The sequence below is a fragment of the Heptranchias perlo genome, chromosome 22, assembly GCF_035084215.1.
Source record: "Heptranchias perlo isolate sHepPer1 chromosome 22, sHepPer1.hap1, whole genome shotgun sequence".
Classification (NCBI taxonomy): Eukaryota; Metazoa; Chordata; class Chondrichthyes; order Hexanchiformes; family Hexanchidae; genus Heptranchias; species Heptranchias perlo.
Genome location: NC_090346.1, coordinates 35655364 through 35671410, shown reverse-complemented (window position 1 = coordinate 35671410; position 16047 = coordinate 35655364). Strand labels below are relative to the sequence as shown.

The window sequence follows — 16047 nt, the reverse complement described above, 5'->3', positions numbered from 1 at the left end:
TTCTGATAGTATGCTGCTCACAGAAACTTGTCTATCCATGATCCCATTTGGTGACTGCAGATATTCAGTGTGCCGAGTGACTGAATTGCATTTCTCTCCTCTCTGCAGCCGCTAACAAGACAATTTCTCGGAATTCAATAAACCTTAGAGACCCACTATCTGAATGTGCAGCTTTTTCAGATTAACCTATCCAATCACACACACACCAAGGCAGCTTTTAAAAAAAAACCCGATCTCAACTCTATTTCATCAATTTTGTTGCTGATATAAACCTTTGGCATTTTATCAGTTTTTAAAGTCACACTTGTTAACAGTAATTTCACTCGAGGGTAAAAGGTAGCATTTGAACGAAACCAAAACCAAATCTAATTTTACTTTATCTCTGCCCAGAATACAACAGTCAACAATTTCAAGTGAGAAAGGGACTTGGAGCTTTGTCATGGTCATTCATCCACTATAGAAGTCAGCAATTTTGCAATGTTCTTGAAAGTACTGCATAAACCAAGTGGCTTGCAATAGCAAAAAACGCTTTTTCTTTACCTGACTGTTATCAAGCCTTTAATTGAGATTTAAGATTAACATTATCCTCCATTCAGTATTAGTGTTGCAAGAGCACTTTAGGGCAGGATAGAACTATAACCACACATTGAGACTAATATCAATATCACACACCAAAATCCAGCTTATTTCTTTAGAAATTCCCTTCTTTTTAGTTCCTTTGCCGACAAATTTCAGCATTTGGCAAAGTGAATGATGGCCATGCTGAGAAGCAGAGTATTTCATCTCTCTGTGCAAGCATTCTCTGGCCAAGTCGTTTGGAGGTTAAAGTTCAGAAGGCGAATGGACTCACTCAGGAATCTCTAACACCAAGCTCAGGACTGCAGCTGTGTCAGATTTTTTATCAAATTGATAATGTCATGTTTGTGCCAACACTGCAGAAGCAGAAAAAACTTGGAGGGGTGGGTAACTCGACCATCCTCTCTTATTAATCCATTCTTCCCTTCTGTCAGTAAATCGGTATTACTATTATTAAAGCTGTTAAGAAAATGGATTTAATGTACAGTTTCTATCATATTAACTGCTCATTACTTCCACCAACAAAATTTATGACAACAGATCACAATCGCTTTGGGGGGGAAATTAGGCCCCATCGCGCCCGATTCCAGAGCAAAAGATAGTAGTTGGGGTCCAATTTACGGGTGCAATCTCCAGTGCCCGATTCCATCCCCCCCCCCCCCCCCGCAATTTGACAGCCGGCGATTTTCGAGCATTCCCGTGCACCTGCTGGAAACAGGCGACGGGTCCCTTGCATATGCTAATCAGAGGCCTAAGGCCTGTTTTAGTACTCTTATGCTAAGTTTAGCAAAAACCGGGCGGAGCATGCACCGTGTGTGTTTTGCTGAGTATTTCCGGGTCTACAGCGGCCCAACCAAGCGGTACAGTAGTCTAAATGGTTATGGTACTGAACTACCAACCCAGACGTCACAAGCTCTCCTCCTGGGTCCACATCAATACTGCGGGCCGCTGCAGGCTCGCGCTTGACCTCCCTCATCGCATGACTTTACCTGCAGGTCGGCTCCGCGTTGGAGCTGGCTGATTTTTTTTAGGGCCCTAAACGACGAGCTACATCTGGATGTCCAATGTGCATCCACAGCTTACCGGTATAATGCAGATGAGGCTCAAGGCCCAAATTCCAGCGACCCTTGGGGCTTAACTTCAGATGCGCGTTGGAGGTGCAAGGGCCACTTTGCGAAGGTTTTCGGTGCAGGACCAATTTCCCGGCCTTTGCTTTTTTAAAAATTTGTTCTTGGGATGCCGACACTGGCAAAGCACCATGTCTTGCCCATTCCTAGTTGCCCTGAGGGCATTAAGTGACTACCACATAGTATGGAACTAGAATCCTGTTCAGGCTAGACTGCATGGGTGGCAGATTCCCTTTCATGAGGGACATAAGTGAACTAGTTAAGTTTTTACGTCAATCCAGAAGCTTTCATGGTCATTTTCCTGGTGCCAGTCCACAAATTAGCAAATTTATTGAATTCAATTTCACAACTTGCCATCGTGGGAGTTGAACTTATGACACCTGGGTTTCTAATTCAGTACCGTAACCATTTAGATTACTGCACCCATGTGAAATAACAAATTTGAGGAGCTTTAATTTCTTACACAATGGGCATTCTTGCAATAAAGATATTTTAAACTACTTCTGTATTTTTGAAAAAGCTTTTCCCTTTAACGTTTTACTTGTACAGCTTTCTGAAAATGCAACAATTCAGCTCCTACAGGTCTGGAGCAAGTACTCTAATTTATCTTTTTAACAGCAATCTACGTAGCATATTGATGATGATGACCAGCAGTAGCAAACATTCCTTCAACCTGCCCTCACCACAGAATTTAAAACACAATGTGGACGTTAATTGGGAGATTGCTAGCATTACTTAGAGGTTAGAAAGAAGACTAACTGCTCCGCTGGAATGTTAATCTACTGGAAGAAGGAACTAACCAAGAAATTGTAGCAGTGGGTTGAATAATGTTACCTTTGAGTACTGACTGAGCTATATACAAATAATGGTGGGCACTTTAAAGGGTTTGTTTGGAAACAACAGTGAGTCCTTTCAATGATAAATAATTTTGCAAGGGAAGTTTTTGTTATCAGATCTGACATGGCTTCCACTTCAATAAATATACACACACACGTACACATGCATACTAGTGGATCTCCTGTGGCGTTGCTCATGGGAAATCAGATAATATGCCATTTTATAAGGACAGACGCATTATGCCATGTGATGCATTATGCATTATTTTGCTGCTAAGCTGAATCAGTGTCTATTTAAGTCCACAAAGTCTAATTGATAAGAACACATGGATGAAGTCAGTGAAGATTAACTGCTATTCAGGCTGGAGATCAAAATGCTGTCTTTATTTGTGGGAAGTTTAATTACGAGTCCGTACACATTGTGCTTCCAGAATGCTCTGATTCTGGACAGTTTCACAAATATTCCAATGCCTGCCTTTATTTCTTCGTATTTTTTTTTGCAGACAGTATGTGACATCAGAAGTGTGACAGACAGGAGGTGCACATGTACGTGAAGTTTTTACAATATAATTAGAAAATCTCCTGGTTTAGCCAGGAATCACCCTACTAAAAATAGCATTGCTATATTATTAAGCTTTTTCTTTACACATTCAGCTTTCAAGTTATGTGAAAAGACTTTTTTTTTACAAATTAAGGTATTTTCCTTACAAAAAGGCTGTGAATCCTCAGTCTCCACCCCCACCCCCCACTCTCCCATTTTCCATCCTTTCCATGGTCCATTCAGGCTACATGTCTCTGCCACTGAGAGGGTAGGTCAGGCATCTTTTGCAGACCACTGCCAATATCACTCGTTGGTCAACTATTAGCTGATAAGTGACAGAAGCCCATTGAGGAGCCCATATTGCCCCAAAAGCTCCTAGCTGGCACTTAGGGTCTCCTTGCGCAGCGTGCCTTTGAGCAAAGTGGGGATCAGATCTAGGATCATGGAATTTTACAGCACAGGAGGGGGCCATTTGGCCTATCGTGCCTATGCTGGCACTCTAAAAGGGCTATCCCAATTGGTCTCATTTCCCTGCCCTCCCTTTCCCCATACCCTTTGTATCCTCCTACTCCATGGAAACGTGCATTCAAATACATGCTGCTACCCTCGCATAGGCTTTATCAGGGTCTGTTTCAACAGCATCTGAAATTTTTAGTAATTTGTAACAATGAAGCAAATGTGTAGAAAGCAGAGCTGTGGGAGTTAATTAAGACAATGCTACACGTTCTTAAGCAGTTTCACAAGTTGATCATCAAAGTGTGATAACGATTTATCTCATTTTTTACTATCCATCTGTACCTCCAGATTGCTTACCACAGGAATAATAATATCTTAGCTGTGTTATGGGACAAATCAACAGACTATGTTTTAATTTTTCCATTCAGCCTACAGTGAGTCATTACTTTGTCCCTTTATACAACGCTTATATCTACACAAATGATTTTCCACCAATTTTATTCTGGCATTATAAAAAGTGTCATTGCAAAGGACATTGTCACCATAGAAATATTGCTCATGTTTCCTTCAACTATATTGGTGAACATACAACACTATCACTCCATCAGCATCATGAAAATATCACAGCGTGTCATGTGTATTACATCACTGTGATGAAAATGACCCTCAATGTCTTTCAGACTCTGTTCTCTTCCTTCACCCTTCAAAATGACAATAATCCCCTTTGAACTGTAGTAACAGTGGCTGGTAGTAAAATATTACATTAGAACAACCTCTGGAAAGAAAATCAGTTTAATTGTAATTGGATCAGCTATTAATTCTGTTTAATAATGGAAGTATATTCAATGAGTACAAAAAAAACAACACATTTTACCAAAACAGAATTCAAAACCAGTACAAAAATTAGTTTTATAGCAGGCAAATATCTCCCTATTTCTTTTTTAAAAAGCTACTTTCATTTCCACATAGGTTTGCTGCACCCTTGAGTTTAATATATCAGTTTATCTATAATGGGAAAATTACACTGAAAACACCAGTACGTGAACTGATACTTTAATGATAGCTCAAATGGAAGATCAGCAATGTTTCATTTTTTAAAATGGTAAAATGTGCGTGTTTCTACAAAATCTATAAGGTACCTTGTTTCCAATGGCTTTTTTAGGTGGGAAATAAAAGGTGTTCACTAAAGGGAACTTGGTCCGTAGCCTGTTGTGTAGTGCTCTGAACTCAGTGTATCTCCTGTACACATTCCATTCGTCATCTTTGATTCGGATGTAAACCTGCCATTACACAAAAAAAATGGTTAATACTCATGTCGATGTTTACAGAGAAAGTAACAAGACCATTTTCTGCTACCCAACTACAAATGGTTTGGAAAAACATGAAGCGCTCATCTTCAATCATGAAGAACCCAAGCACAAGGAAATCACAGATAATTTATCACTTTACTATGCACGCACCACCAAGCTGTTATCAAGGACAACAGTTGACACTCTCTATAATGACTTACAATCTTATTCAAGATAAAGAAAATCGACACCCAGTGTAGAAGAAAGTTTTAAAGGTTTTCCACCATCTTACGCTCAACACTTAAAGATTATGACACATACATTAAAAAAAACAGGAATTGTTGCAAGTTTAACACTTTTAACTAGGTATTTTTCAATTTCATGAAATTACCAAATGACACGGCATTTCAAAATCATTACAGCTCAGCTTCTTACAGTAAAATGAGTTATAGCTGCATTCTTGTGAACATTCTATGTAACAGTAGAACAGTGTTAAATTAAAGATAATAGATTTTAAAGCTCCAAATATGGTCTGCATCCATTACTAAGCAAAACATCAACTCTTCCATTTGTGATTATTTACAATGAATCTTATGGCATTGACAGATGGCTGTTGCGAAATTGTTTAAATTGCAATTTGTTACTGAATGTAGCTTGTTCTGCTCCAACATGAAGAATTCTGCAACAGCAGGCCGTCTGGCTTCACCAATTCCAAAACTTACCAAAGTACAGCTGTTGCCAAAACAACAACTGCTTTTCAGACCTCTGCCACTTACAATAATATCACATTTTGATCTTAAAATGCTACTGCTCCTTGCTGACTTAATTTGACTGCAAAGGCAATTCTGAACCAAATTGCTGTTTTCAGAGTCCATTGTTCTGAAATTGTTTCTAGTCAGCTACGTGCAGCAAAATGTTCACTCAACTAGGTCTGTGTTCGTAAACCTCAATAAGCCTAAAAACAGCTGACTGGTGTAGTTGGGGTTTTACCTCTAAAGGTTACTTCAATATTTCAGCCCAGTGAAGACATTTTTTCTGTAATTGTCTTTGATAAATGTAGCAACTTATAAGGACAAGTAGGAAATGGGGGAGAAAGTGGTCCTCGTTGTGCCTGTTTGTCGGGTGGAAAATGGGGCAAAAAAGATCAATTTTGAGGTGCAACGTCCCATGCCCGATCTGCATCTGCATTAGGGGCACTGTCATATAGGTAAAGGTGGCTTTCTAGGCGTCCCTGCTGCCTGCCTGAAACAGGTGTTAGGTCCCTTACAAATGCCTGTTTGAGCACCCCTGTTTGAGCACCCCTGCCGGGAATTATTCTGCCCAGAGTGGAGCAGGCACCGGGCCTGTTAAACTCAGAATTACCAGTTCCACATGCGGCCTAACCAGCGGTCCTTAAAGGGACCGCATCAGGGCACAACAAAAATATAAGTAATTTTTCATACTTACCTTCATGTGGAGCCAGAAGGAGCAGAAGTGCTCCTCCCAGCTCCACAGCAATACTGCGGGCCACTGCCGGTCACGCTAGCCCGCTCCCATTCCTCTCCTCCCCCCGCCCCAAGGATTTACCTGAGGGCTACTGCCGGTGAGGCGGGGGGCCCAAATTGTTCCCGAGGCAAATGACTAGCAGTCTCTGGAGGTGAGACAGGCGCTGGCAGCTCACTGCAATTATTAAAATGAGGCACGAGGGTCAATTTCGGACAAGCCTCGGGCCTCCAGCTTCTGGTGCGCCGACTGTTCTTCGTGTGAAGACAGGCCGAGACCAATTTCTACCCCTGTCTATTATGAAGCTTCAGGCGAATGAACTTGAAGCCATAATTTCTGGTATCACATGATACCTGGAGTCTCTTTGACAGGTATTTTACAAGTAGTTTTTACACTGATTTTCAAATTATTCTCACATCTCTTTTTAAGCACTCTAACCTCTGACAATGTAGTTCTTAAATTATCAAATAAAAGGAGAGCTGGCATGAGTGAGCTACCTATTCCAGCAGACTCTGAGTGCCTCTCCTAATAACCTGGTCAAGATCAGGAAGTCATGTCACCTTTAGAAATACTTATTCTCAGAATGTTCACTTCTGCTGTTCAGTAAACCAATTCTCTGGTATGTGGAAGACAATAAACATTGGTACAAAATGTTACAGCAGAGTGAATGATTATTGTAGACATACAGCAAAGTTAATTTATATCAGCTATTTTGTTACTGGATCAGTTGTAATTAAGAAAGCCCAGTGAAAGTTTAAGTATTCAGTTTGATTTCATTCGATGTGCCTACAATTTATGGCCTTGTTTCAATGAGAATCTTTCTAACCCAGGATTGGGGGGGGGGGGTGGGGCAGAGATGAGAGAAGCAGCAGAGTTGTGAGCAGAACACGTATTAGAAGCAGAGCAGCCGAAGGATTGCTCTCTCCTGATGAGCTGTGTAAAACTCAGAATCAGCTTGTGAAATTGAGCAATCCAGAAACGCAGACCACAGCATTTAGTCACAGGATAAATACAGAGTAGGACAGCCAGACGGCCCATCTTAGCTCAGCTTATCTCTCCAGGAAGGAAAAGCTACAACACTCCAATCAAAGCATATAACTGGCTCTTAACTGACTGTAAGGTTTTTATTTTCTTTACTCTATCCAGAAGAAATTCTTCTCGGTATCGGACCTAAATTTTCTTTTTATTAGCTGAACCTATACAACTGAATATCTTATATATTTCTAAAACGTACACTCTCAGTTGCCTTGTTTCAAGGTTTCAGCAGATTTTATATTACAGTTAATGTCACTGGCTGAGCACACGTTTCTTGTACAGCTAGCGACAACACCAAAATAAATTTGTGTCTTTGCCAACGTTGATCGGTGGGAGGTGCTGGTAAAAATGTGTCTTTTCACCCGCCAGCCTCAGCAAAGCCTGTTAGTTTGTTATGCCATCAAGGTTTTCCCTTGAATTCCCACTGCTTTAATCTTATGAGCAGCCTTTCTTGGAGAACTTCATCAAAGGCTTTCTAGAAATCCAGGTACTTGACATCAAAAGGCTTCCCATAGTCTACTTTGGCTGTCACTCCTCAAAAAAGTCAACGAGGTTGGTCAGGTAGTATCCTCCCCTTCTGAAGCCACATTAGCTATTTTTTTTTAAAACTCAGTTATCATACAGATAACAAGTTTGTTCCCAATGATTGATTCTATTACATTACTTGTTATTAACATAAAGCTAATGAGTCAATAGTTTCCTGAATTCATTTCATCCAAAACTCTGCTACTCGTATTCTGACTTGCACCAAGTCCCATTCACTCATCTCCCCTATGCTCCCCTAAATTGGCACCTAGTCCAGCAACGCCTCGAATGTAAAATTCTCATCCTTGTGTTCAAATCCCTCCATGACCTTGCCCCTCCCTAGCTCTTTAACCTCCTTCAGCCCTACAACCCTTCGAGATCTCTGCACTCCTCCAATTCTGGCCTCTTGCGCATCCTCGATTTTAATCACTCCACCATTGGTGGCCGTACATTCAGCTGCCTAAGACCTATGCTCTGGAATTCCCTCCCTTGATCCCCCCAAGCCCGATCTCTGACCTCTCCGTGCTGTTATAAACTGGATAGCTAGATGGTGAAGGATAGAATACTAGAACCTAGTCTTCAATTGCTTCCAAGCCTTTATTCACAGAGCTCCACATTATACCCACAGCACACCCTAAATCAGCTCTCTTATAAATGGATACGAGAGTTGCCAATTGATATGTACCACCTGAATACAATTAACATTAATTGATATAAATCACGGATACAATTAACACGTGCTGCAATCGTGGCTGACCTATCACCACCCCCAAGCCCCGAGTGCCGACCTTTCCCCCTCCTGATTGCCGGGGACCGTCCCCAAGGGTCCCTGGCTGCAGCCTCCTGCCGCTGGTTGTCTCGCCCAGCAGCCAGCCAGGCTGCCAATTTGGCCGGCTGCTGGGCAGGAAACTGAAGAATAAAATGATAATGAGGTCCAGCAATTAAATTTGGTAGGACATTCGCATCCTCAGCCTTGCCGGGTTCTTCGCGTGTTTTTGGCCTCCCTCGCACCTTCTCCACCTCCCTGTAAATATCGGGGCCAAAGTATTTATTATCTCTGCTATTCTCTTACTTTCCACTACCAGCTTGCTGCCTTCACCTCTTGGCAGACCCTAACCCCACCTTGCCTATTCTCTTACTATTAATGTGTCTACCAACTGCCTTATGTTTTTTGCTCATTCTCTCTCATACTCCCGCTTAGTCTTTCTTATCATTTTTGTAGCTTTCCTAGATATTCTTCATACTTACCCTAGCTCTAGTGTTTTGGAAATACCCTACCTCTTCGTTACTGGAATATACTTGGTTTGTATCTTTTCCATTTCCTGTTTAAATAATTTCCATTGCTGATTTACAATCTTATTTGCCATTTTCTTCCCTTTCATTTAATCTTGATGTGGAGATGCCGGTGATGGACTGGGGTTGACAATTGTAAACAATTTTACAACACCAAGTTATAGTCCAGCAATTTTATTTTAAATTCACAAGCTTTCGGAGATTTCCTCCTTCCTCAGGCAAATGTTTGCCTGAGGAAGGAGGAAATCTCCGAAAGCTTGTGAATTTAAAATAAAATTGCTGGACTATAACTTGGTGTTGTAAAATTGTTTACAATTCATTTAATCTGGCACGGACCCTTTTTATCTTGCGATTACTTGTTTTTTTTCCCCAGTCAAGCACCCTTGTTCACGATTTCCCTTTCCAATTCTTACACGAAACCCAATTATATTTTGTTCTCACTGCTTCCTAAATGTTCCCCTACTTTTAGGTCACTAGTTCATTACCCAGACTTATTGGAGTAGCAACATATTGACTGAGAAAATAATCTTAAATACACTGCCAGAATCCTCTCCTTTCTCCCATTTTCCATGTCCATTAATAAATTGCCACAATGCTAACTCTATTGTTAATATACACCTCTTTAATTTATCTATGAACTTCTTCCTCAATTTCCTTTCCATCATTCGGCAGCCTATAATATACTGCTAGTACTGATCCCTTGCTATTTCTCAGCTCAATCCAAAGAGATTCTGTTTGGACCACTTCTCTATTTAACTCCTTATGCTCCAGTGGTTATAATACTGTTGTAATTAATACTGCAACCCCTCCTTTCTTTCACCCATATAATTGGAGCTATGAAGAGGGGCATTTAGAAAGAATCATAGAAAGTTACGGCACAGAAGAGGCCATTTGGCCCATCGTGTCCGTGCCAGCCGAAGAAGAGCTATCCAGCTTAATCCCACTTTCCAGCACTTAGTCCGTAGCCCTTTAGGTTATGGCACTTCAAGTGCACATCCAAGTACTTTTTAAATTAGTTGATGGTTTCTGCCTCTATCACCCTTTCAGGCAGTGAGTTTCAGACCCCTACCACTCTCTGGGTGAAAACATTTCTCCTCAGCTCCCCTCTAATTCTTCTACCAATCTTTTAGAAGAATCTATGCCCCCTGTTCAAGGTACCCCTCTGCTAAGGGATATAGGTCCTCCCTATCCACTCTATCTAGTCCCATCATAATTTTATATACCTCAATTAAATCTCCCCTCAGCCTCCTTTGTTCCAAAGAAAACAACCCCAGCCTATCCAATCTTTTCTCATATCTAACATTCTCCAGCCCTGGCAACATCCTTGTAAATCTCCTCTGTACCATCTCTAGTGCAATCACACCTTTCCTGTAATGTGGTGACCAGAACTGTACGCAGTACTCAAGCTGTGGCCTATGTTTTATACAGTTCTAGCATAACCTCCCTGCTCTAATATTCTATGCTTCGGCTAATAAAGGAAAGTATCCTGAATGCCTTTTTAACCACCTAATCGACCTGTCCTGCTACCTTCATGGATTTGTGGACATGCACTCCAAGGTCCCTTTGTTCCTCTACACCTCTCAGTATCCTCCCATTTATTGTGTATTCCCTTGCCTTGTTTGCCCTCCCCAAATGCATTACCTCACACTTCTCTGGACTGAATTCCATTTGCCACTTTTCTGCCCAACTGTCCAGTCCATTGATATCTTCCTGCAGTCTACAGCTTTCCTCCTCTATGAGGGAAGGTTGGGAAGGAAAGAGAGAAAGAGAGGACCCCACTAACTTTCGTGGGGCAGCCACTTAAATACTTGATGACTTCTGAGAGGGTTGAATGTGCTTCTTTAATTGTTTTGGAAACGGGTTGGAGACTGTTAGCAAATGACTGCCTTATTAATATACTCTGATCTTATTTTCATGGTCAGTGCTCACTTGTTTGATGCATAGCATCAAGTTGTATTGAACACTTGTGTAACTTTTTAAAAATCTAATTAAGACAGTAATTTTTCTTATATCTAGTTAAGGAAATAAAACCTGATTCTACCCTGTGATTTACTCCAGCAACATGTAACTATTTTGGTCTGAGGTGGCATAGTGAACATAATTATTAATCCTTTTCAAGGTGATATTCAATGTAGCAGGCACTCACTTCTGAGGAGAGCTGTAGGGCACCTCACATGACTAAATTAGAACTAGCCACCCTTGGTGCTTGCAATGAGTCTCTGAAAAGCTAAGTCAAAAAAAAAGTAAATTAACCATGTTTTAAGATGTTCTGTACATACAGATTTTTTTTTTTAAAAGTTTGTCTCTTATTAATTTTTTTTTTACTTCCTTGCCACACTATTTCCTATCATTTACCCGTCCTCTCTCGAAGGCTGGGGTACCATCCTATGGACATCAGCTGTCCAAGTGGCCATTCCCCCTGTGTGAACTGGGCAATGAGTGTCAGCAGGATAACCCACCAATGGGAGACATCATAGCCAAGCCCAATCTTGCCTGCACCTGATGTCCACATATGTGAACTTCCCAGCAGGGCTCAATGGAAAGTGATGAACACGAGGAAACCTGCCTGATTATTTTTTTCGCCCTTGGCTGGAGACACTGAGTCCAATTTTGGTGCCCCACTTAAGGTTAGTGATTTGGACTTGGGTGTACAGGGCACAATTTCAAAATATGCAGATGACACGAAACTTGGAAGTGTAGTAAACAATGAGGAGGACAGAAATAGACTTCAAGAGGACATAGACAGGTTGGTGGAATGGGCGGACACATGGCAGATTAAATTTAACGCAGAGAAGTGCGAAGTGATATATTTTGGTAGGAAGAACTAGGAGGGGCAATATAAACTAAATGGTACAGGCAGAACTTTCTCAGGCCCCAACGTGGCCTTGCACGTAGCAGGCGACATCGCAAAATCGCAGGTCTGTGATTTTCTGTTCATTGGCATTAATGACCAGAAAATCATGGGCAACATGCAAGGCCTCAACACTACTTTTTATTTTAAAATGTGGAAACTGTAAACGCTGAACATTTTAAGCATTTTATGAGGTCATTTTTGTTAGCTTATGGAAATTTATGTTTACTAAAGACTGCTTAAGTTGGTAAACACACTAATAATACACGAAGCACTTTAAAGTAGGAACTTTTGGAAAATGGTTGACAGCATGGAAAGCAGTAGGGGTGCTGATGACCTAAAATGGGCCACAGACAGGTTCGGGGAGGACGCTAACAGCTGGGTGCAAGGTGATGAAATATCACTTGATAGTCCCAAAACACACCTCACAAACCCATAGACCGGCCTCCCAAACGTAAGGACCATCCCCAATACTCCTAGACCCTGGAACAGCCCGCCCCCCAAATCGTCGTGCTTCCTAATCCTAGGAATGCCTCAGAGCTTCCAGATCCCAAAAATCCTGTCAAAGTACTGCTAGATCCAGAGACCTCCATCCCAGCAATGCCAGACCCTGGGTGCCCTTGCCAGCACTCCCAAATCCCAGGACTGTCCCACTGCTGATAAATCAGCGTCCTTATAAAACCAATGACTCACCATGCAGCAATGCGTATATATAAGTTGTGTCTGGTGCATTTTGTTTGTGACACTTGCAAATTTATGTGTCACTTTTAACTGATTTGTTACTATTGAGCCAATCACAATTGAGCAATTAGGGAACGTACCAATCAGCAAGTTAAAAAGAAAATAAAAAATGGAAAGTCAGCAAAGTTACCAATAAAAAAGACAAACCAATCAAATTGTTCAAAAGATATTTTAATCTTTTTGGCTGACATCTGGCATTTTATAATAAGATGAACATTTACTACTGGAAATACAGTTTTGTTACAAAACAAATTACAAAAATTTGAAGATGATTAAACTTACCTGTACAATACCATTTTCTGTGTTTGAAATGCATGTAACAATGTTTTCTGTTGAAGGCTTATGCCTATGTGAGAACACCAAGCTAAGTATGGCTTCCAGCATCTGCCTATGCATACACTTTCTAAAATTTTATATAATTGACAACAAGACTGGCTATTCAAAGAGTGTGCCAGGTCTTGCTGTTAACAGGTCCTGCTCCTTCCTTCCTCCCTCTGGTATATCAATGGAAAACTATTGAGAATGAAATCACCACAGGATAATGAAAGAAAATGGACTTTGTTCTCTTTAAAACATAAAAAGCAAGGTAAAGCATGAACTCTTCAAAATTTTCTGGCACAATTTTCCTGAAGAAACTACATCGGCTACTATAGTCAAGGGTTCTCTATAGCATGTTACATGTATGACAAATGAAACTTTAAACAATGCTAAATTTCAATATGGAATCTTTATATTTTGTAATTTATTTTAAATGCTTACACCATTTCTTTTATTTACTCAAAAGCAATGATTATTCATATAAATAGATAGCAAGTTCCGGAGGACCGTGCTATTATTTAAGTTTGGAGAGAGGTTCTGAATAAAAGTCCAGAATTTAAAATGCTTCACCAAAAAGGTTCTGATTAAATGTATTAAGAAATGTTGTAGAGATATTTAGTAAAGAAGGAAAGGTGTAAAGGAGAGATGTAAAAATGAAAACATTGAACTCAAGTTTTATATATTTCTTGGTCTTCACTGTAAAAAGCCACACCCCTAAAAAGGTGGACAATAAAAGGCAGAGACTATTTATGTAAGTAGAATGTAAGGGTAGGGAAGAAATCGAAATCAATATCAATGGGATGAGAATCAGGTGGGTTTTACAATGAGTGGGCAGTCCACTCTGCTCCAGCAGATCACCACCCAGGCAGTGAAGATGAAAATCGACCCCATTTTGTTTATTTTCCAGGAATCAAAAAATGCTTACTTCACTGGATCTAGGAAGATCTTATGTGACTTTGGCAATCTTCAAGAATTGATTTAAGATATACGTGTTAATGAAAAATGTTACCTTTTCCTTAATTGTTGAATTGTCTGCTTGGTTAGAAAGACTACCATCTGTTTATCTACTTAAAAAAAGTTACAAGTTTTATAATATTTCCAAGTTCTTCCAAAAGACATGTGCAACCGTTCCCTCTACAACAGCATAATGTCTGGATTCACTGTAAGCAATGCCACAAGAAATCCGCTAGTAACATTGAAAAAACAAGATGCAGCCTTGCAAATTATCTTCTCTTTTGTTACTACCATCTACTTTTTCCTATCATATCTATCACTGACAGTATTTATATAACAAACGCCTTGCACTATAATATCTATATATAAACGCGAACAAATCATTCATCGCACCATACCCCCAAAAAAGATAATGCTGGAATTTTACTTCACTCCTTTCTCCCTTTCTTTTGTGTTCCCTAAATGTCAACTGTGTACACAAAGTCCTAATGAACCCAAGTAAAACTAAGATAAAACATAAAAATATCAAAGCATTCTCCTTTATGATTTCATTTTTAAGCATCCATACAAGTTTATCAGGAGGTTGAAAGTAATAAACAGCTCCTATGCCTTTATTAAGCACCTCAGTCTGTGATCTTGGCACTTAAATAAGCACAGCTGTTGTTTAGTACATTTGTGACTAATGGTAACCATTGTGTAATCCTAAATGTTGTATCAAAACCCTTCCTTGCTTGGTGGGGAGCAGAAGAGAGAGAGGGGACTTTGTAATCTGTGCGCTTTATTACTTGTTTCTTCTTGTTTTTTAATGGTAAAGGAGAGTTTTCAAAACCAAAGGCAATACTATATTCCTCTTACATGGTGACCATACATATATGCAGTTCATATTAAAAGTTTTACACTTTCATGTCATTCTGCTGACTTCAAAGCAACAGATCAAGAGTGAATCCAGACTTCTATGATAGGGTTTAGAACAACTTACAGTCAATCAGAATTTTTCTTTTTGCCCAAACAGCCCAAACTATATTCCTTACTGTAGCATGATATTCTGCTGCATAAAGCCAAGCTGGGAGAGGGTCCCTGCGCCTCAAGGTGAATACAAATTAAAAATGTCCACATGCCTCCTGAAGGATTAAGATCAGGTGTCGTTCCAAATACATGGCACAGCTAAACTGCATCATGCCAAGAATTAAGAATTTCAAATGAATTGCATCCTCCTGATAACCCACTGCATTTATTATTAACTGAAGAAGATCAGTATGAATTCTAGTTTAAATAAATGTTAGCACTAAATCTAATATATTTTCTAGAAATAAGGATAACAGAGAAAATCATATTATGTAAACTGTACAAAATATTATAAAACTTGTAACTTTTTTTAAGTAGATAAACAGATGGTTGTCTTTCTAACCAAGCAGACAATTCAACAATTAAGGAAAAGGTAACATTTTTCATTAACACTTATATCTTAAATCAATTCTTGAAGACTGCCAAAGTCACAAATGGCTTTCAAATGAATATATCTCAGTGGCTAAGTTTTAATAGGTTGAAGTAGTAATGCTGCAATCTGAACTACAATTACAAACAAACTGTCAGACACAATTACGAATCTGTTAACTTGTGATAACTCACTGTTGCATAAATAGGGTTACATCACTAAGCTTCATTGAATTCTTAATACATCAAAATCTCTCTGGTTGGATTTGTTATTCCAATTCTTCGCAGATCTTTCATTTTATGAAGACTTAAAACAGTGTGCTTTTCTTTAGACTAAACATGTTTTCAGCACTGTAAGCCAACATTTTAAATTTTAATGGGCTTTTTGCCATTAATGTACTTCAAAATCTGACACTTATTATCTCTGACCAAAATATGGCTGTTTCAACACAGACAATTGTAAGCTATTGCCTCTCTCCCTCAAGGGTTCACATGCAAACCCATTCCTGTTAGGCAATGATGATCCTTGGTCCCTGGTAAAGGTCATGATAAATTGAGCTGCCAGCAAATTTTGCCAATCTCAGCGGAT

The 16047-nt window shown here is 39.9% G+C and overlaps 1 protein-coding gene across 2 annotated transcripts in view; it reads right to left on the bottom strand.

Annotated features, from left to right (window-relative positions):
• Nucleotides 1–16047, bottom strand: part of snx29 (sorting nexin 29) — a 594171-nt gene that overhangs the window by 216643 nt on the left and 361481 nt on the right. For both annotated transcript variants that reach the window (XM_068003253.1, XM_068003254.1), the window contains one exon: nucleotides 4676–4816. In XM_068003253.1, the coding sequence (XP_067859354.1) occupies nucleotides 4676–4816 (141 nt within the window). The remainder of the gene's footprint in view (nucleotides 1–4675; nucleotides 4817–16047) is intronic.